Source organism: Aplidium turbinatum, chromosome 2 (assembly GCF_918807975.1).
Source record: "Aplidium turbinatum chromosome 2, kaAplTurb1.1, whole genome shotgun sequence".
Taxonomy (NCBI): domain Eukaryota; kingdom Metazoa; phylum Chordata; class Ascidiacea; order Aplousobranchia; family Polyclinidae; genus Aplidium; species Aplidium turbinatum.
In genome coordinates this window covers 26,439,264-26,463,262 of record NC_137473.1, presented here as the reverse complement: position 1 = coordinate 26,463,262, position 23,999 = coordinate 26,439,264, and the positions used below count along the sequence as shown (strand labels likewise).

At 39.5% G+C, this 23,999-nt stretch overlaps 1 protein-coding gene across 1 annotated transcript in view; it reads right to left on the bottom strand.

The window, feature by feature from the left end:
- LOC145788466 (uncharacterized) overlaps positions 1-23,999 on the bottom strand; it is a 98,902-nt gene that overhangs the window by 31,335 nt on the left and 43,568 nt on the right. The window contains exons 9-12 of the mRNA XM_082600231.1: positions 20,020-20,130; positions 5,849-5,989; positions 5,235-5,344; positions 4,108-4,315 (exon numbers count right to left, since the gene is read on the bottom strand). Coding sequence (XP_082456357.1) covers positions 4,108-4,315; positions 5,235-5,344; positions 5,849-5,989; positions 20,020-20,130 — 570 coding nt within the window. The remainder of the gene's footprint in view (positions 1-4,107; positions 4,316-5,234; positions 5,345-5,848; positions 5,990-20,019; positions 20,131-23,999) is intronic.

Below are 23,999 nucleotides of genomic sequence, written 5' to 3'. Positions count from 1 at the left end.
CATAGGTCTCCTGGGTCCATAGGTCCCCTATCTCCCCTACATTTCACCATCCAATGGCAAATCAATCTTTGTCATAATTATTTATTTACATAGCTTAAATAATTATTTATAAATTACTCGATCGGTGCAATAGGAAAAGCACATTGGCACAATTCAACTGAAAACATGAATACGTTGAAATCTTGGTGTTATGACTGAGACTATTCTACTTCGTTTGACATGCAAATTTCGTCGCAACTTGCATAGAATCGTAAGTTGTGATTTATATCATGGGTGCTGTTATGTTTTTTAAAAACTGTGCTTAAAAATGCAATGCGACTATGTCACGATTTCTTTCTATCTCTTACCAGGAAAAAGACTTGGAAAGATTCAATGACGTAGTTTAATGGGTCAACCGAAAAGCAGTCAATTAAATGTCGAATAATTCTACTGGTGAAATGATAATCTGACTTCTTGAAGAACTTTAACGAACGGCTTCTCAAATAACTCTAATTTCTGCATCAACTACCAATCCACAACTCATAGCACAACTCTCATAACCAACTCAATAATAATCATCATAATAATAATTACACAAACTACACCACTATTTATAGTTGGCTGTTCAGTCCAGTAACTTCGAGAAGGCTACGTAATGTTGCATCACACGAACTCATCGTTCAGTCACGTAGCATTGACATGTAAATAACAGAAGTCTCTAGAAGGTCACGTAGGGAAAATGATTCCACAAAAATACACGTTACATAATACAGATTTCGTAATCAGAGGTTACTTCAGGTCATAACCGATAATAATACATCGCACCAGAATTCTACAACCAAAACAACAACGCTCGTTTAAGATACAAAGCAAGCCATCGCGAGGCATTGCACCTTGATTGTGACATACGCCCCCCCTTAGAATATTGTTGCAAACAATATAACAACACAATCAATAGAATACACATTAGAAAACAATTAATTACTCAATAAAACAGTTCTCATAAGTCCATCGTTGCATGATCTACCAACGATAGCGTTTCTCAAAACAATGATCATTACGTTTACTGTGAAAGTTTCCAAAGTCCTCAATTTCCTCAGTGCACCGGCGAGCAAGATGACCCATCTTCTTACATCGGAAACACTTCCTCTCCGGACAGTCCTTGACCAGATGACCTTCTCTGTGACACTTGTAGCAAGCCTTTTCATCAAAAGAGCAGCTCCTGGCTATGTGTCCAATCTCCCCACACCGGTAGCAATGGTTGTTACGGCAACGTCTGTTTTCCGAATGTCCGCCGTCAGCAACGCACTCTCTAGCGAAGTGTCCGCGTCTAGCGCATCTATAGCAAACTCCAAATGTTCGTCGCTGATTATCTGCAGAACAATTTCGAGCAAAGTGACTATTCTTGCCACAAGAATAACAGGTAACTTCAGAATCTTTCTCAATAACACTCCCGATTATAAGATCAACTAAAGGATTTTGTAAACATAACGCTTTCACAGTCCCACTACAATACGGAGTTTCGATATATATCATCGCTAACGGTCCTTGGATTGAAGTGGTATCTATCTTTATCACATGGCCAGTTTTTCCCGTTAACTGGTTGTCATTTACTAAATCTCTCCTCACCATTATACCCGTAGAACCAGAATCACGTAAAACTTTTACCTTTTTGCTTCCAACTATTCCATCCACTACTGGCAGGTGATCTTCAGGTATTATTTCTTCGTAAGCATCTTTTTTTGTCTTCTTTCCCGTTTTCTTCTCCAACTGATCATCTTCATCCGATCTCTCCCCCTCAGGCGTGGGTTCAGGAATCATTAACGCACAACCGCATCGATAAACGTCCGTGTCTTTATCTTTTCCAGACTGATTGGATAAAGAAAACGACTTGTCCTTGCATTCCTTCGCTTTGTGTCCTTGCCTATTGCAACGATTGCACCACTTTCTCGATTCCTGATGACTTTTGTTAGTCTTCTTCCGGCAGTTAACAGCCTTATGACCTAAGCCATTACAATTAAAACAACGTACTTCTCTTGGAACCGCACCTCCTTTTATTTGCTCCTCGTCATTATCGAATGACAACATCTCTTCGGTCGACAACTTCTCATCATGGGCAACTAAATACTGTTCCGCCACAGTGGCGATGTCTTCTAGAGTCTTTGGACTTCTCTCCATTAAATAAACAGACAGATCTTTTGAACATGAATCTGTGAATTGTTCCTTAACTATAAGGTTTGCCAATCCGTCCAATGATTGTTCGGCCCCCGAAAGTTCAAACCATTTTAACAAAAGGTTTCTTAAACGTTCAATAAATTGACCTGGGCTTTCGTGTCGTTCAGGCTTTGCCTCACGGAATCTTTGACGGTATCCATGCTCAGTAAAATTGTATCGTTTTAACAGAGCTAACTTCAATCTGTCGTAGTTCATGGCCTCTTCTTGCGAAAGTCTTGAATATACATCAAGAGCTTGTCCCGATAATAACATGCTTAGCTGGGTAGCCCACGTTGACTTCTCCAATTTGGCTATTGTAGCATATCTTTCAAATCTTAACAAATAACTATCCAACTCATCTTTTTCTTCAACAAATGATGGCAAATCTGGACGTCTAACTTGCGCCACAATAACATCTCGAGCATTATCAATAGTAGAATTAGATCGCTCACCATTGTCCAGTTTTTGTTTTTCTAAATCAAGCCATAACTTTTCCAATTCATATTGCGCTCTTCTTTCTTCAGCTTCTGCTTCGTACTGCCGTTGTGCACGTTTTTCTTCAGCTTCTGCTTCGCGTTGTACTCGCTTCTCTTCAGCTTCTGCTTCGCGCTGTGCCCGCTTCTCTTCGGCTTCGCGCTGCGCCCGCTTCTCCTCTGCTTCAGCTTCAAATTGTGCTCGCTTTTCTTCAGCACCAAGTTGTGCTCGCTTTTCTTCAGCTTCAAGTTGTGCCCGCTTTTCTTCAGCTTCAAGTTGTGCTCGCTTTTCTTCATCTTCAAGTTCAAGTCGTGCTCGCTTCTCTTCAAGTAGCGCCCGTTTCTCTTCAGCTTCTCGTTGTGCTCGATTTTCTTCAGCTTCAAGTTCTGCTTTCCTTATTTCACGAGCAGCTCTTCTATCTTCTCTTTCGTCAGCTTCTCGCTGAGCTTTTTGATCCATTATCTTGTGATACTCTTCCATCACAAACTGAGACTTCTCATTACCAGTCAGCCCCATTCGTTCAGCCATGCTCCCTAAGTCTTCAATCATCTCATGTTTGACAGTATCCGCCATCTTGACATTAATTTATTATTCTTTCAATAAATCTTCGGTATTCTTCGGTTAAATCCTTTTTCGGTTAATTCTTTTTCGGTTGAATCCCGGACGAGCCCCCAGAATGTCACGATTTCTTTCTATCTCTTACCAGGAAAAAGACTTGGAAAGATTCAATGACGTAGTTTAATGGGTCAACCGAAAAGCAGTCAATTAAATGTCGAATAATTCTACTGGTGAAATGATAATCTGACTTCTTGAAGAACTTTAACGAACGGCTTCTCAAATAACTCTAATTTCTGCATCAACTACCAATCCACAACTCATAGCACAACTCTCATAACCAACTCAATAATAATCATCATAATAATAATTACACAAACTACACCACTATTTATAGTTGGCTGTTCAGTCCAGTAACTTCGAGAAGGCTACGTAATGTTGCATCACACGAACTCATCGTTCAGTCACGTAGCATTGAAATGTAAACAACAGAAGTCTCTAGAAGGTCACGTAGGGAAAATGATTCCACAAAAATACACGTTACATAATACAGATTTCGTAATCAGAGGTTACTTCAGGTCATAACCGATAATAATACATCGCACCAGAATTCTACAACCAAAACAACAACGCTCGTTTAAGATACAAAGCAAGCCATCGCGAGGCATTGCACCTTAATTGTGACAGACTAAATAGTTTAGTTTTCAAAGCAGGACACAATAAAAGCTTTTGGTGCAAAGAATTAGGTAAAAAGTTAAATTATACAGAATTGAACCGAACAAATTGTTAAATTTTGCAGTTTATTTGACTACACTATGAGTAACATTGGAAAAATTTATTTATGAAGAACTGCAACAAAATTAGATTGTTTTAGGTTAAAGTCACCTTAGTGAAAGCTGTGTACATTTCAACAGCATTGACGGTCATCCATGTCCAACAGGAGAGCGCAAAGAACTGCAGTATTGTAGTTATGACGTCACAGAGTAAGCGATGTTGAGGAAAACCAACCCCAACAGTGAAAAACAAGCAAACAACCAACAGACAGAAGCAAGTGTTTAAAAGTGAATGCGCTGACTTCTTACGACGAAATTCGCTAAAAAAAGAAAATTAAGTCATCGAAGACACAAAGCCAATTGATGACAGTTTGTTTTAAACAAACGATCTTCTTGGCGCCAGCATAAGACTGACTATTCTATAGAAGTTAGTAGAACAGCGTACATTATGTTTCTCTAACCATAGCCTACCGGTGTAGCCTCCAGGCTGGCCATGAAGGCTTTTCCAAAAACATGTTTCTCTACAGTCGGGTGTAGCACGAATTGACAGCGATAAGACACGTGTTTCACCCATAAGAGTGAGCTTATCAGTACGACTGGCAAAAGCAGCGGTTGAGAACTATGTAGCATGAATTAGTGGTGCGATACTGATGAGCCCAGCTTCATAAGCAAAACACGTGTCTATAGATCTCAATACTTGCTACACTCGACTGCCGAGAAACATGACAGTTTTATTTATGTATAATAATAATCATGCATTATTTTGCGCCCATTGCGACAACATATATTCTAACATACTGTGATTACAGATGCAACACAACTGACAACGGAAGTAGCGAAGAGACATATTGTAGTCTTCGAGTCAGCTTGATTGATTATAAGTAAAATGTTTTAGATATAATAAAAAAAATGTTAAATTGAATAAAATAAAAAAAAATTCTCGATTACGAAAGTAATGACAGAGAGTTTGAGGAAAGCTTGTTACAGTATATTGCGCCAAAATCTAATTGACGGATACTTCTGGCTGAAGCCGCTTATTTTTCGGTCTGTTTTTTCATGCCGCATGCAAACGATGAATGCCAGGTATGAGCAAAATGCTCAACCGAGAGACGTCTTTCATAATACATTTAATTTAAAAGTAAGTCATTTGTACGAATAAGAAATTGGTGAAATTCGTTAGCGTGTAACTGCAAATAGATAGCTTTAGCTATTCATAATGTATCACACAAGCCACTTTACCTGTGATATAGATACAAGATGATGGTTGCCAGCAAACAAATCACAGATATTCCACAACCAATATAACTCACAAACGACAATGCTACGTTTGTTGGGACTATTCTAGAGCTCTAAAAACATGGCTTTGATGAATTGATAAAAAATGACAAAAGATAGCCTACAAACGAAAGTATTCCTTTATTCACTTTAGTCTTTATTTTACTTAAAGGTATTGACGACACTTAGAAGATATGTTTTAACTGCATTCCAGATTGGGCTGCTTTCCGCGAATAATCTTCTTACAATTAATCAAAATAATAATAAGAGAGAAAAGATATACAGCTATACAGTTTGCAAAGGAAGTTTTTCAAAAAAAGAAAATACATGCAAATCAGAAAGTTTAAATTCGTAAAAAACGCTTTTAAAAATGTTGGTTGATCAATAGCGAATCTAAAGGGGAAGCATACTCAGCTCATATGTCCTATCAAAAGTACAAGTTATTTTACATCATATGCAAAATAAAAATTACAGTTGCTTACACAAAAATGCATGGGCAATGTTTCATATGTTTTGCCATTTTATTAATTTAAGATAAATTATTTTTAACGAAAGAGAGTATTTAATGTCATACTAACAAATAACGTTGCGTAACTAGTAGGTTTCTTGCAGATGAATTGAGGATAACCAAGATTCGTATATTCTTTGGAGCATTTTGTTTTGTCCCATTCCAGCAACGATGAATTCCATTCCACTATGCTTGCTTGTTGCAGGATATTCTATTGTTGTGAAAATTTAAAAATACAATAAAAAGTCGTTCATTACAATTTTTCGCCATCTCATGAGCAGTCAATTTAGCCACTTCCTTCCAGGAACAACATTATTTCAACGTAAAGTGAATGCTAAAAACATAATTAAACTTAAATATCAATTCTACTATCAATTTTAGGCTACTATAAAACCAATATCAAATGGAGTCAATATATTGATCTACTATTCTTGCCTATACTCTTGCTGTGTTTACAAACTTATCCCATTTCATTTTTGTTTCACGATTTTTTGGAACATGGTACAAAGAAATTTTATCGGAAGAAGAACTGCCAAATGAGCGGCCATCATATACAGTACGTATATGGCCACACCAAAAGGTCACAACTCGGAATCAGCAAAGTTTGCACAGAATGCAAGGTAAAAGGTAAGAGAAAACGTATTGTAGCAGGCAACCAAAACGATGGCAAGACAATATCCAATCATGGACCGGACTCAACTTGGCGACACTGAGCGAGTTGGCTGAAAATCGCCACTCTTGAAAGCAAATAACCCATGTTGATGCGCAATCTGCTACAGGCGGAGATGACGACTGATGATGATATACAGTACAATAGCCTACATCAATTAGACTTGATGAGCACCGTACTGTAACACTTTTAGCTTATGCAAAAATGGGGTAGGCAATTTAACTTATTAGAGCACAACTGCACGCCTAGTCAAGCCGTTGCAAGAGAGAAGCCCAATTATGAAATGTCTGCAAAATTAGTCTACGAGCAGTAATACTGACAATTTTTATGCAAATTATGGAGGTAATTACGTCATACATTATAAAAGCGAAGTGACAAACGTTATGGAGGGGTTCTGGGGACGGCAAGCTATCCTCGCACTAAAGTGATTCAAAATTGCCCTATAACGTGATCCACAAAAGATACAGTCACTATCAATTAATACGCTAAGAATAGGGTAGGCAATTTAACGTATTAGAGAACAACTACACGCCCAGTCAAGCTGGTGCAAAAAAGAAGCCCAATTACGGATCCAAAGGATGCAATGCCTGGAAATTCAATGTTCAAAGAAAATGTATGACAAAGTCCAATTAGAAATAATCGTGTTGCAGATTGCAATTTCGGTGCTAGCTTAGTCTATTTATACACAACACTGGGAATGCATGCATATTGAGTGGCCTATTAGTCTATCCCAAGGGTTTTCAAACTTTTTTTTAGCTGCGTGCCCTGTTGATTTTTTTGCATGTACAGTATGGCGTACCCCCGAAAATTATCTAGCGTAAAGTGTAGCCTATCCAACTAAAAAGACAAAATATAACAAACTACCTGCGTACCGTACACTTAAAACCATCATGTCACACACTGTATGCGATGGATGAGGTTGGTGTTTCTCCACGAGTAAATTTATTCTGGGAAGTGTTTTAGAAAGGCAAATGAGTAAACTATGTTCAACTGAAATTATAAAACGAGATTTGTTCTTCATCATATCGTTGGGGTACAACCAGATGGTGTTATGTCCGAAATCATCAAACTGAGAAACGCAGAAATAGATTTATTTTTCTGAATATTTTTGATATCTCAAATGGATCAAAAACACCAGTGCCACAATACTTACAGCTATACCATGCTCTCCTTGTTTTGCACGCAACTACATCTTTTTTAAAATTGTGTGCCGCTCCCCATGTTTTAATGCCTCTTTTTTGGACATAGCAGAGTGAGGTTCTCAAAAATCAAACCGGTTATAAAGCGCAAACTGGACATAGCCTATTACACTGCATGATTGGATTTGATGTGTTGTTTTTGAAAGAGCATGACATTGTTTGTAATCATGTAGTCATTTGCAAATGGAGTTTGTAGCCTATTTCAACGATTTGTGCATGTGGTGAAGAGCTGGTATTTTCAAACATAAATGATTGTATTGCTGCAGCAACTAGGGTTGTCTTGCTTCAGTTCCTGATCTACTTAAGTTGGTGGTACTTAATGACAAGATATATTTTATGCTCCGCAGAATAGCAGTTCTACAGCTATGGATATCTGTATTAAATAGTGTCCAGTCTTTCATAATTTTGACAATAAAGAATTGGTCACAGCGGTAAACCATAATCTCTTCGTGGGAAAATTGTAACATAAGATTTCCGGATCCGTTCGTCTGTTTTTAATGACCGAAGAAACACTCTTTTGAAACCGTCTATTCAAAAGTGTATTTCTGTAAAATTAGCCACCTGGCTGTCGAAATTGGGTGCAACACCGTACACCACTAAAACTTGTCACTACAACAAACTACTTAGATAAAAGACGGAAATTTTTGTCCAGCTAGCAGCACTAAGCGAAACAGTTAAATTTGCGGCTTACTTTCAAGCAACAATTTTAAGACTGAGAGAATAAATTTCAATGTCTCAAACTCACGTAAACAGTTAATGTGACGCAATAATGAAAAGCATTGTCAAGCAATTCAAACAGGTGTTCAAAGGTGATGATGCAATGTTTCATCAGGTCTTACGAAAAGATGGTGCAATATTTGGACATTTTCTAACAATTTCCATGACGTAAGATGCCAGCTAGGTTAAGTAGACCATAACGGTTATTATATGACGTTTGATTTGGTGAACAATTGGCTGGAACATAGCAGCCCCTAGTTATGACAGTCTAACATGGCATAACTAAAAATGAATTGACGACAATTGTGAGCCAATGAATAAAAACACGCGATACACAAATTGTTTGAATCACTCATGTCTAAGTTAATATGTAAATACAACGGGCATGCAAAGAATGAACAACAATAAGAATAATACACTACGATACATGAAATTGGTACCATAGGTACACGCTAAAATGATGCTATATACAATGGTTGCGATAATAACTGACTGTTCTGGGCTCAAACAAGTGTCGGCCACCGCAGACAAAACCAGGCTCAAACCCTAATACTTAGGTGTTCTTTACGGGGGCAAGGCACGAAATATCCCTCAACACGTAGTCTACTTTCACTTTCCCCGTACTCTCATCACAGTTGCAGACGGCAACTTTAGCTCTACGAACCACAGGCCTCCCTTTCCTAATTTGTGGAACTACCTTATGCACCCTCCCAAGTTCAAACTTCCCACGTTTACCAATGTATTGGAGAGAGCCCACCACTACAAGTTGACCAGTCTCCAAATTCTCGGCCATTTTTAACTATTTTTTCCGGCCCTGAAGCCCTGGCAAATAAAAAGCGATCCATTTACTCCAAAACTGCTGAGAAAGTGACAAATTGAACCGATAATCCCTTCTTAATTGGTCACGATCATGTGGTTTCCCAACAGCACAGTATGGGTCAAAGTATGGGGTCAAAAGTGAGGCAGGGGTGATGACAGTAAAATCCCTAGGGTCGTCACTTAAAGGTACCAAAGGGAGTTCGTTCACGATCCGAACGGCATTGCCTGTGTACGTAAGCAGTTCAATAAAATTGGGCTTACGTATTGAAGTGTTCAAAATGTGAAAAAAGTACTTGTTCATATCAGCCACGAAACCAAATCTACTCAGCCGAAATCTAGCCAAGAGATCTACCAGAGGGTTTAACAAGTCAGGACCCGAAAACATTACATCATTAACACAAGTTCCTCGAAATTCAGACTTGCCATCGTAAACAATACGCTTTTGTAATTGTGACGTCACAAAGTATGGTAAATACCATTCAAATCCCTTTACATTTTCTGCTTCACCAGCACGCTCAATATAACCATTAGATTTAAGATCCTTCATGGTGTCAGTAAGGAAATCATGAAGTTCAGGTTGTTTTAAAGCCTTCTTCCTTAAAGCAGCAGCTCTATCTGACGCCAACACAAAATTGTTAGGTAAATCAATATCTTCCTTCAACGGTACAGGTATCTCAAATCGACCATCTTTCAACTCAATATTCGGTTCAACAAGTTCTCTAGCCAAAATGTCATTGCGAGACAATTCACAGGTTTCATTTTGCAACGTCAAATCCTGAATGACTTTATTCAGGTCTGCTATTTCCATATCACGAGACTCAATTTTACGCTGAAAGCCAGAGATGACATCCGACTCTAAAGACGTCTGTACTCTGCACACGTTAGCAACGCTTTCATCTAAGGGTGACTTACCACCACAAGCCAACCAACCGAGAGGAGTGAGTAAAGCATGTGGTTCACTGCGATTCTCACCAACACGCTCTTCTTTAGCCCACATCAAATAAGCGTTGTCGTTGCCAATCAGCACATCTACAGTACTACAATCATTCAAATGAAACATATTCACGTCATGAAAATGACGGAAACCACTTAAATCCTGCTTATGCGGTAAAGTTTTAACATCGTCAGCCCAAGCTGGGTTAACCACCGAAGTTATATCACAAAATAGTTCATTCGTCTCTAACGACTGGATGTTGAGTTTAACAAGGTCAGCACAAGTAGGTTTCTGACCAGCCAGAGTATCCATTTTAAACGACGCATTTTCATACGGTTTAACGTCAAGTTTGCAGACCAAATCACTCGAAACAAACGTCAACTGCGAACCAGGATCATGCTGACAATACACCAACTTCGATTTGCCAGTCATTGGATTCAAAACACGAGCAGCAGTAATGCGGTTAAAGGCTGCTTTAACATTTCCAATCTTAACATTACGCACAGGGACTCTGGCACCAGCATCGTCTTTACCGACCGAATCCAGAGAATCACGTGACGTCACATAAAAATCATGCAGAAGAAAATAGTGTTTCCTATCGTTGTTAGGGCCACACTTACGACAGTTGTTTGCATGATTACAATCCCTAACCATATGCTGGCGCAAACAATTCAAGCATTTGCCAGCTTTCACAATGACATCTCTCCGATCTTTAGGTGTCAAGCGCAAAAATTCTTTACAATTAGACAAAAAATGAGATTCAAATTGACCACGTGACGAACAATAAAAACATGCCGGTATGTCACTACGACTGGCCACACCACCGCGCGGTGCGCCAACAGCAGTCGAGTACTGCGAACTCCCTGAAATCACATTATCATGGGGTTTTACGGACGTCTGCCTAACCCAGGGGTGACGAACCTTTTTGCGGTCGCGGGCCACTTTGTCAATTACGCATGAGTTATCGGGCCACACAAATTTTTAATCGTAACCTACTATGAAATCTTTTAGAAGCGACTCAAGATATTATTCATGAAAAGTAACAAACGACAGATGAAAGTAATAAAACTCACACAGTTGAAATTATCTTACGCAGAATCGAAACATACAACAGTAAAAATAAAAACAAATCAACTTGCTGAGCAAAAAGTATAGAGCAACAGTACTTGCACTGAAGACAGTTTAATTTTCTAAGTGTAATTTTCCAGTTTAAGTGTTTGCTTTCATATGAGTATGATTTCTTCTTTTTTTTGGCTCTATCCTTTTTCCTCAAGTTGACGAAATGTTTCGACCATTATGCTCCGAAACAACAAATCAGTTAATGAAATTTCTTTTTCAAACAACAAACAAAAGCCCATGCGAATCATACAGCTAATGTAGCATTGAAGCAAAAATATTAAAAAAATAACATTGAAGCAGTGAATTTTTTTGCTTAGTGAGATTTTTGGAAATCCTGACTAAGCGTTCAATATTAGGTCGAATGTGGCAACTCTCAACTGCACACTAAGAGATTCATCTGTCAGTCTCGACCTGTAACAACCTGTATCAAAGGAAAGGTGCACCAGTGAAGGCATAAAACAGCTTTGAGATGTCTTTTGTCTTTAATGCATGAGCGATTGTCAAATTGTTTTGCGGGCCGCACAAAATTCTTTGACGGGCCGCATGCGGCCCGCGGGCCGCAGGTTCGTCACCTCTGGCCTAACCGGACATGAAGGCAATTTTCCTTTGCCAAACTTTTTTAAATGCTGCGACTCACTAGAATCGTCCATTAGCATAATGCTAAAATCAGTTGACTTGCGCGTTTCCTCCCGTACTACAAAATCGAACAAACTCTGAAAAGTAGGTTCATCAGTGCCACCATACTGATCACCTAAAAAGTCAAGATAACGCTGCTTAGCGTCAGACGGGAGTCGCTTAGCCAAATCCAAAACAAAACGTCCTTCTAATTTATCACGCTGACCATAAGCTTGCGCGTAAAGCAAACACTGCGACAATTCATCTTTAAACTCTTTCAAATCACTGGAAGAGATCGAAGTCAATTTGCTACCATAGCGATACTTTCTAATTTCTGGTTCGGCGAAAAGACCTCCACGAACCCCAAAACGCTGGGACAAGCGAGCTAACGACATTTCTATCCTGTCTTCCTCTGACAAGCCAGGAGTGTCGGAAACCAAATTAGCAATCGTTTGCGGAGCTGTTCTAACACAAGCTGCTTGTAACAAAGTCAAACGAGTTCCTTTAAAGGGCGAAGCTGCCATCAAGGCCGTAACACGATTTTTAAAGAAGACAAATGGCATATTATTACCATCGTAACCAATCAAGGCCGCCTTATCGAAAAACGTCCTACTATTTTGGTATTCAAAAAAGCAATCCTGTTGTTGAGAACTCGATTTAGCGGGGGAAGACAAGCTATATCCCTTAAGGGGCTGAGGGGGCTCAGTCACATGCACAGCCCGATCACGATCCTCACAAACGTTAAAATCAGGAGACGCGATACGCCTCTCACAACCAGCCAAATTACGTGTAGCTGGGCGATCAAAAACTAGCGGCGCAGAAAACTGTGAAGGGGCAAAACATTACTTCTGATAGCGGCCCAGTGACCTGTACGCTCTGGGGGAGGAGTTTGGTTATAATTCGCAGGCCTTGGCTCTACAGCCTTCGGAAGACCCTTAGCCGCGGCCCCGAGACCTCCTGAAACAGCTGGAAAACGTGTGGATTGTACTGGTCCACTCACAGACTGAACAGGCGTCTGGAAAAGGTTATGTAAATTAAACTGCGATTGATGTTCACTTCTGGAATGGCTAGAAGAGCCCTTCTTAGAACTACGCCTTGAGCCCACCTCTGATCGATATTCAGCTAAAACTACCTCCTTACGTTGTTCAGCTCTCAACTGTGCGTCTTTGAGTGCGAACTCAGCAGCTCTCGCTTCGGCTTTTGCGGCGGCCTCAGCTCGTATGGCCTCAGCTATCGCTTCGGCTTCGGCTTGTATCTGGAGCTCTTCTCGTCTTAGCTGTAGGTTAATTTGTGCCACTATCCGAGACGAACTCCTAGACATCCTAGTGCTTACATTTGAGGCGCTATCCTCAGGATGTATGTCAGCATCCAACATATCTGAGAACTCACTTACTTTTTGTTCGAAGTTATTTTTTAACGAGTTTAATTAGGGATCTACCCTATCACGAAGTTCTGCCAAGATTGCAAAGTTAAAAATTTTAGTCAAAAGAGCATGGAAATGCCGTAAATCCTCTTCCAAAGTAGAGAACTTAGATCTAAAAATTAACAGTTTCTGCTTATCACTCAAAGAACCTAGGGCCACAGAAAGTTCCCCAATTTGAGTCAAAATATCCCTTCTAAGATGCCGGGCCTCTCGAACTGACTTAGCCTCATCGTTACTGGGTCCCTATCCAGAATGGCCTGCCCGACCGCAAAGAACATCATTAGGCTTAAACTCAGTCGAGTCGACGGCGGTCGAGTCCCTGTCGCCACCGAGTGTAGACATATTACATGTTTGGGCTAAATTTAACAATTAAAAAATTAAGTTACACAAACACACAAAATTAAGTTATAAAAAACTTAACTCCAAAGACCGTAAAAATACAAAAAGAATTTAAATGCAGAATATCGTAGTTGTACGGGTATATGAAGTCCTAAAGTTCCACAAAACTTGCTTGGATTCGTTCACTTGAATCTTCAAGCACAGATCGATTGTCTTTAATCTTTTATCTTGCCAATGAATGTCAATGTAGTTTTTTCTTCAGAACCAACAAAGAAACGCCTTTAATTTTTAGCTTGAAGTTCTTCTGCACCAACTGAGAAGAAATGTCTTTAATTTTCTTTTGCTTCTGTAGACTACCAACCAACAAGATCTTCTTTTATTATTTCTTTGCTTCTGTACCAAACACTAGACAGAGTAACGTCTTTTATTATTTTGCTTCTGCAGCCTACCAACTGACAAGAACTCATATTTTATTATTTATGTCTTGCCTGTGCTTCCGTACAAACACTAGCCAGAGAATCGTCTTTTATTATTTTGCTTCAGTACCAAACACTAGACAGAGTAACGTCTTTTATTATTTATGGTCACAGCGGTAAACCATAATCTCTTTGTGGGAAAATTGTAACATAAGATTCTCGGATCCGTTCGTCTGTATGTAATGACCGAAGAAACACTCTTTTGAAACCGTCTATTCAAAATTGTATTTCTGTAAAATTAGCCACCTGGCTGTCGAAATTGGGTGCAACACCGTACACCACTAAAACTTGTCACTACAACAAACTACTTAGATAAAAGACGGAATTTTTGTCCAGCTAGCAGCACTAAGCGAAACAGTTAAATTTGCGACTTACTTTCAAGCAACAATTTTAAGAATGAGAGAATAAATTTCAATATCTCAACTTCACGTAAACAGTTAATGTGACGCAATAATGAAAAGCATTGTCAAGCAATTCAAACAGGTGTTCAAAGGTGATGATGCAATGTTTCATCAGGTCTTCCGAACGATGGTGCAATATTTGGACATTTTCTAACAATTTCCATGACGTAAGATGCCAGCTAGGTTAAGTAGACCATAACGGTTATTATATGACGTTTGATTTGGTGAACAATTGGCTGGAACAAGAATCTTTCTTCATCTTGGTCAATTTCGTTACCACGCACAGTCTGACCAGTCTCAGTTCGCAAATAAGTTGCTTTAAAATTGCTTTTGTTATTAGCCAAACACAAATACACTTTTTTTCATTTGTTAATTTAGTTTTACCTCCAGAGTCTGCTTTTCCTGTAGTAACTACTTTTTGGTACCATGGCTGTCACTTTCTTCGTCTGTTAGTATCGTAGTTCAACTATACTCTTTGGAACTACTGGTACATGGGTGGGATTATCTAAATCAGACACACTCACATCAGACTCTTCTGGATCTTCTCTTTTGCTGAACATATCGTTGTGACTAGTCATCTAGCAACAACTTATCTATTCTTATGCTTGTTTCAGTATAATCAATGTCCCACTGAACAATCCATTTTTCCCCAGATTTTTTTTTCAGTATTCCATAAACTCTTGCATCTCCAAGCTTCTCTAAAAGTGGAATATGACCACCTTTCAGTGCCCTCAACATTGTTTCTGTCAAACAGCCATGCCTCAGTTGAAACTGTTGAAGAGACTTTAATTCGATGCATCACGCAATTAACAATACTATTTTTGCTAACGTCCTGGGAAGAGAGCTAGTATCGACAACATCTACAAAGGAAAAGGGGATGCTCTGGATATGGGAAATTATAGTAGAGGTTTGAAGTTGCTCGATCAAACCATGAAAATGCTTGAGAAAGTGATAAAATACCTGATTAGGAAACAAGTGCAGATCGATGAAATGCAGTTTAGCTTCTTGTCAGTTCGAGATACAACTGATGCCACCTTTATCATCAGTCACCTTCAAGGAAAGCACCTTGCCGTAATAAAAGTCTCTATATGACTTTTATAGGCCTCGAAGGTTTTGATCGATTGCCGAGGAAGGTGATCTGGTGTGCCACGCGTAAGCTGAATGTTTAGGAATGGCTACTTGGCTAGTACGGTTAGTACAATCAATGTACTTGAATGCTAGGAGCCGTGTGAGAGTTGAAGACGGATACAGTGACACTTTCAGAGTGGGTGTACATGAGGGTTCTGTATTGAGATTGCTGCTCGTTATCATTGTTTTGGAAGCCCTGTCTCTAAAGCTGCGCACTGGCTGCTTGGGAGCTGTTGTACGCTGATGATCTTGTCATTCATCGACATCTCATTCGAGACTTGTTAACAGAACCATATCTTGGAAGAAGGGAATGGAAGCAAAGGGCCTAGGCGTAAACATGGGGATGACCAAAGTAATGATTTTTGGTCTCAACATGGACTCACTAAAAAATCAGGAAAGCATCCTTGTGCAGCATGCCTAAGTGGAACCGAAGAAACTCTATCTTCTGCACCAATTGCTGTCACAGAGTCCACAAGAATTGTAGTGACATAAAAGACCCCACTCAGACCGGATCCACATTACCGAGATTGAGGTTGAAGATAGAACACTTGACGTGATAGCTGACTTTTGCTACCATGGAGATACCATGTCTTGTAGAGGGGGGTGCAAACTTGTAACCAGGTGGTCACAGCGGTAAACCATGATATCTTCGTGGGAAAAGTGTAACATAAAATTCCCGGATCCTTTCGTTTGTATGTGATACCGAAAAAATACTCTTCTGAAAACGTCTTTCAAGAATTGCATTTCAGCAAAAAATAGCCAACAGGCTGTCGAAAATGGAGTGCAACGCGGTACACCACTAAAACTTGTCACCACAATACCAATTACTTGGATAAAAGACGGAAATTTCGTCTAGTTGGTCAGCACAAGCAGAACAGTTTTAATATTCGACCAACCTTCCAAAAACCATTCTAAAATGACAAAACTGACTTGAGATATTTCAAATGCACGTAACCAGCTTCTGTGACGTACCAGTGATAAACATTGTTATGCAATTCCCAAGAGGTGTTGAAACGGTTTGTGCAATGTTTTCCAGGTGTTACGAAGTATGTTGCAATTTCTGCTCATTTTTTAAAATATTCCATGACGTAAGTTATGTGACGTTTCATTTGGGGAACGGTTGTCCATAACACCAGCTGGCAACAGAAAGCTGAAGACTAACGAGATATGAAGCTTTAACTCTGCGACGAAGTAAAATTTTGAACCTACTAAGTCATCTGTGGGTAGTTTAAAAAACGCAGTAGACTCAAACATTGTCACTGACACTGAAGAAATCATTGATCGTTGGAAGTCACATTTTGAGACTCTGTTAAATAACCACTCATCTCTTCACAGTGACCTTCTCCGCAATACTCCACAATAACCCACTCACGATTGAATGTCCACACCACCTACACTGAATGAACTCAATAAGGCTATCAAACACATGAAGAAAACAAAGCTCCAGGACCAGAAAACATTCCACTAGAGTTTTTTTCTTTACGGAGGACCTCAGGTAAAGGACCGCCTAATGCAGTTGATCGTCCATCTCTCCTAAGCTTTTCACAGCATGCTTAGGAGAATTTTTCAAAAATTTAAACTGGGCAGAAAAAGGTATCAAAGTAGATGGCGAATACCTATCCAATCTCAGGTTTGCTGATGACATCATTTTGATATCTTCAACACCCAATTAACTCCAAACAATGTTGACTGAACTCGACGAGACAAGCAAAGAGGTCGGTCTCAAAATGAATTTGACTAAAACACAAGTTATGTTTAATCACCATGTCAAAGGAAACCAAAACATTACATTAGATGGAGCCAATCTCCAAAACGTAAACAAATACACATACCTTGGCCAAATAGTAACCACGTCACCTGATAAAGAAGAAGAAATTAAAAGAAGAGTTACACTTGGTTGGCAGGCATTTGGAAGAGCGAGCACAAAATTTAAAAGTAAATTACCGATCTCAATGAAAAGAAAAGTATATAATCAATGCATTCTCCCAACAATGACATACGAAGCAGAAACATGGAACTTAACGAAAGCACTAACGCTCAGACTACGCACTGCGCAAAGATCACATGAAAAAGCACTTTTAGGCATTACATGGAAAGACAGGAAACCAGCCAAATGGATACGACAACAAACACAAATCAAAGATATCACTTAAACAATAAAAAGTTTAAAGTGGAATTGGGCAGGACATATCATACGAACAACTGACAACAGATGGACAAGAAGAGCTACTGACTGGATACCGTTGACAATAAACGCAAAAGAGGGAAACAGAAAACAAGATGGCGAGACGAACTCTACCAATTCGACAAACACTGGACACAAACGTGCAAAGACAGACAAAATCATTAAGATATGGGGAAGGCCTTGGTCTTGCAGTGGAACAACAATGGCTGACAATCATGATGATGATGAATGCAGTGGATTCTTTTGATGTGGGAAACAACAACACTCCCAAGCAACTTTAGAGATGCGAATATAGTTACAGTGTTTAAGAAAGGAGATAGAGAAGATTGTAACAACTACCGTAGTATCTCACTCCTCAGCATCACCAGCAATATCTTTGCTTGCATTCTTTTTGATCGTCTTATCACGCTAGCTGAGGATGTACTCCCAGAGTCTCAATGTTGCTTTAGATTTTCTCGCGGCACTGTAGATATGATCTTTTGTGCTCGACAACTCCAAGAAAAGTGTCAAGAACAACAACAACCTTTTTCATTTATCTTCTGGGACCTGGTGAAGGCATTTGATGAAGTTCCTCGAACTGCTATGTGGTCTGTTCTTGCTCGGTTTGGATGCCCTGACGACTTTATTACCCTGACCCGTGCTCTACATGATGGCATGCTTGGCAGAGTCTGTTACCAAAACACCCTCTCCGATCCATTCGCTGTTACAAGTGATCTCAAACAAGGATACGTTCTTGCACCTAAATGTTTTTCACTGCATGTGGCAGCAATGCTAAACAAGGTCCCACAAACCTCCCCTGGTATTAACATGCGCTGTCGCATGAACGGAGGGCTCTTCAATCTTGCTCGCTTCCGTGCAAAGTCGAAAACCTCTGCTCATACAATTCATGAGTTACAGTTTGCCGAAAGTTTGCCGTTACAGTTTACAGTTCACAATGCCACACCTGCTTGGACTCTTGATGATCTCCAAACGAGAGCCACCATCTACATTCTACAACAACTCTTATAAGCATTTTGGAAAGGAAGTTAACATTGATAAACCTAGGATACTCAACCAAACGCCACCTGATCACACCTCCCCAGAGATCAATATCAACGAAAAACCTATAGGTGAAGTAGACTATTTATCCTACCTTAGTAGCATACTTTCAACAGCACCAACATGCACAAAGGTTATTGAACATCATATACTGTAAAAGCAGCACATTGTGCCTATGGAAGACTTAAGCACCGTGTTTTCAACAACCATGCCACTGCCACATCCATGCGCACAAAAATTATGGTCTTCAGGGCAGTCGTTGTATCCACCCTTCTCTATGCTTGTAAGACCTGGACATTATACCGCCGTGACATCAAACGTCTTGAAAATTTCAAGCACATGAAGTAGAGGCAAATGCTAGGCACTCGTTAGGAAGATTGTCTCACCAAAGATGCAATCCTTGATCGCGCCAGGTTGCCCAGTTTATAGAAACCACCATATTGCAACACCGCCTTCGCTGGACAGGACATGTCATACGAGGACATGTCAACGAGGCTTCCTATGCTTATGGTGAACTAGAGATATGGAAAGGACCCCTAGAAAGACCAAAACTGAGATACAAAGATCAGCTAAAAGTCTCCCTCGACCATGCAAGTATTGATCTGAATTCATTGGAACAACTTGCTAGTGACAGATCAGAGGTTTTCGACTTAGCACGGAAGCGAGCAAGATTGAAGAGCCCTCCGTCCATGCGACAGCGCATGTTGATACCAGGAGAGGTTTGTGGGACCTCATTAAGCATTGCAGCCACATACAGTGAAAAACATGTAGGTGCAAAAACGCATCCTTGTAGTCCAGTGTAGACCAGGGAACATCGTGAATCTGGGGTGGTAAAAGGATAGACCCTTGGCCCCAGAGGCTTACACGACGACGAATGTTTAACTAGTTTTGCAGACAATTTTGAGAGTAGGGTGTCAAAAACTGCTGATATCTTAAAAATTATACTACATAAAGATGTCATTTTATTACAGAACCAAAAATAATTTTTTTTTGAAAAACTCATAAAACTTTTGTTAATTTGAGCCAGTAGCTTTTATGTAATCACGTAATCATCCACACTAAGAAAATATTCAGTAGGTATACAATATTTTCCACAATGATACGATATGAAACTCTTCTGTCATACAAAATGGTAAATTGTGTAATATAAAATTTCATACAAATATCCTAATATGCACCTTAAAACTATCGTTTGTAGAGGCCACGCGTTCAGGTTCTTTCACCGATTTAAACTTAATGGAAAAATAGTGAGAAAATGATGACACGCCAAGTCCTCCAACAGATATAATCTGAAAAGCAAGCAAATTTTACGGACCACTGGTATTTCAATACATTTCATTGTTCAATTTCATCATTTTATGTTGAAGTGTGATACACGCTTCTAAACTAATTGTTTTGCAGACGAAATAACAAGGCAAGATTTAATACAATGACAAATTTGAAACAAATATGCTATATGATATTATGCTAACAATAATAGACATAATCAAAGGATTGATATATCTTTGGAACAACACGAGCACTTGCAAGAAGTGTTCAAAATAATGTACGCAACAAACAACTATCGTGAAGAGGGATTTTGATTTACATTGTTGATTGTAAGAGGCGTATCGCGTTTGGTTTACCGCTGAGAGTAGTGGTCACAGCGGTAAACCATAATCTCTTCGTGGGAAAATTGTAACATAAAATTCCAGGATCCGTTCGTCTGTATGCAATGACCGAAAGAAACACTCTTCTGAAAACGTTTATTCAAGAATTGTATTTCTGTAAAATTAGCCTCAAGGCTGTCGAAATTTGGACGCAACACCGTACGCCACTAAAAACTTGTCACTACATTACAAATTACTGAAATAAAGACGGAAATTTTGTCCAGCTGGCAAGCACTAAGCAAAAGAATTAAATATGCAACCAACCTTTCAAAAGTTTCAAGAAACAATTTTAAAATGACGAGAATTGATTGCAATCTTCTAAACGCACGTAAACATCTTGTGTGACGTAATAATGATAAGCATTATGAAGCTATTCCAGCACCTGTTGGCTTTGGCTTACACCATATCTCGTAATTCAAGATTTAACGATGATGTAATGTTTCAACAGGTGTGACAAGGGGTGATCACGTTTAAGTTAATACGCAAATACAAAGGGCATGCAAAGAATGAACAACAACAAGAATAGTACACGACGATACATGAAATTGGTACCATAGGTACACGCTATATACAATGGTTGCGATAATAACAGACTGTTCTGGGCTCAAACAAGGGTCGGCCACCGCAGACAAAACCAGGCTCAAACCCTAACACTTAAGTGTTCTTTACGGAGGCGAGGCACGAAATATCCCTCAACACGTAGTCTACTTTCATTTCCCCCGTACTCTCATCATAGTTGCAAACGGCAACTTTAGCTCTCCGAACCACAGGCTTCCCTTTCCTAATTTGTGGGACTACCTCATGCACCCTCCCAAGTTGATACTTTCCACGTTTACCAATGTCTTGGAGAGAACCCACCACTACAAGTAGACCAGGCTCCAAATTCTCGGCCATTTTTAACTATTTTTTCCGGCCCTGAAGCCCTGGCAAGTAAAAATCGATCCATTTACTCCAAAACTGCTGAGAAAGTGACAAATTGAACCGACAATCCCTTCTTACTTGGTCACGATCATGTGATTGCCCAACAACACAGTATGGGTCTAAGTATTGGGTCAAAAGTGAGGCAGGGGTGATGACAGTAAAATTCCTAGGGTCGTCACTCAAAAGTACCAAAGGAAGTTCGTTCACGATACAAACAAACGGCACTGATCGTGTACGTAAGCAGTTCAATGAAATTGGGCTTGCGTATTGAAGTGTTCAAAATGTGAAAAAAGTGCTTAGTCATATCAGCCACGAAACCAAATCTACTCAGCCGAAATCTAGCCAAGAGATCTACCAGAGGGTTTAACAAGTCAGGACCCGAAAACATTACATCATTAACACAAGTTCCTCGAAATTCAGACTTGCCATCGTAAACAATGCGCTTTTGTAATTGTGACGTCACAAAGTATGGTAAATACCACTCAAATTCCTTTACATTTCCTGCTTCACCAGCACGCTCAATATAACCATTAGATTTAAGATCTTTCATGGTGTCAGTAAGGAAATCACGAAGTTCAGGTTGTTTTAAAGCCTTTTTTCTTAAAGCAGCAGCTCTATCTGACGCCAACACAAAATTGTTAGGTAAATCAATATCTTCCTTCAACGGTACAGGTATCTCAAATCGACCATCTTTCAACTCAATATTCGGTTCAACAAGTTCTCTAGCCAAAATGTCATTGCGAGACAATTCACAGGTTTCATTTTGCAGTGTCAAATCCTGAATGACTTTATTCAGGTCTGCTATTTCCATATCACGAGACTCAATTTTACGCTGAAAGCTAGAGATGACATCTGACTCTGAAGACGTCTGCACTCTGCACACGTTAGCAACGCTTTCACCAAAGGGTGACTTACCACCACAAGCCAACCAACCGAGAGGAGTGAGTAAAGCATGTGGTTCACTACGATTTTCACCAAGACGCTCTTCTTTAGCCCACATCAAATAAGCATTGTCTTTGCCAATTAGTACATCTACAGTACTACCATCATTCAAATGAAACATATTCACGTCATGAAAATGACGGAAACCACTTAAATCCTGCTTATGCGGTAAAGTTTTAACATCGTCAGCCCAAGCTGGGTTAACCACCGAAGTTATATCACAAAACAGTTCATTCGTCTCTAACGACTGGATGTTGAGTTTAACAAGGTCAGCACAAGTATCGTTCTGACCAGCCAGGGTAACCATTTTACACGACGCTTTATCATACTGTTTAAGGCCAAGTTCGCAGACCAAATCACTCGAAACAAACGTCAACTGCGAACCAGGATCATGCTGACAATACACCAATTTCGATTTACCAGTCATTGGATTCAAAACACGAGCAGCAGTAATGCGGTTAAAGGCTGCTTTAACATTTCCAATCTTAACATTACGCACAGGGACTCTGGCACAAGCATCATCTTTGCCAACCGAATCCAGAGAATCACGTGACGTCACATAAAAATCATGCAAGAAAAAAAAGTGTTTCCTATCGTTGTTAGGCCCACATTGACGATAGTTGTTTGCATGATTACAGTCCCTAACCATATGCTGGCGCAAACAATTCAAGCATTTTCCAGCTTTCACAATAACATCTCTCCGATCTTTAGGTGTCAAGCGCAAAAAATCTTTACAATTAGACAAAAAATCATATCGTCAGACTAATAAAATAATGGCGTAACTCATTTTTTCTAGTTTTGAGATAATCGAAAAAAACTGTCTACACGGTTGTTTTTATCATATTTATTACACAGTTAAGCGAAAATAGCATGTCTACACAAGTACAATGAGCATGTATACTTGAAATATGAGTTTTTTAACGGTGACATAATAACAGTAATAATACGACTATAATGAACAAGAAAATCCTTAATAGCAACTCCAATCTAACGATAGGAGTTATATTTCATGCGAGACTGCATATTTCGCCCAAAAACAGTTCAGCGTTGGCAAGATAAGCTGAATAAATTATTATCAGTGATGAGGCAAATCATCAAAAAAGGAGTGGCACCCTGTTGGCATAACATGTTTCATAGGTTGGAGATCATTGTATTTCCTAAATTTGATTGGAAGATGGCTTGAAAAAATAGGAATCCATGTAGTGTCACCTAAGTTTGTTTGTGACCACTGTGGCAGATCCTTCCACTATGCAGCCTCACATAATGGGACTTTGCACATACCTTTCCACTACTTTGATGATTCCGGCCTCTAAGATCATGGAATCTCCACTCCAGCTTTATTTCAAAGCCTGATACTCAACAAGCATCGTCCACCGATTTTCATAACATCACTGTGTTGCATCCTCTGTACATTGTTGGGATGCGGTCTGATCCTGGCATTCTGGATGATAATTTCGTAATCTCTCGTCGTAAAAATGTTGTTTACCAAATTTCATTCGATAGTACTGTGCATGCTATCGCACTCCATTTGGTGTGACCAGCCACGAGGTTCTTCTGAGTAATAGTGATGCCATGCAAGGGCACAGGAGACAATAGAGACATTAGAGTTTCTATTTTGATATCCACAATCCACACCAATCACTCCA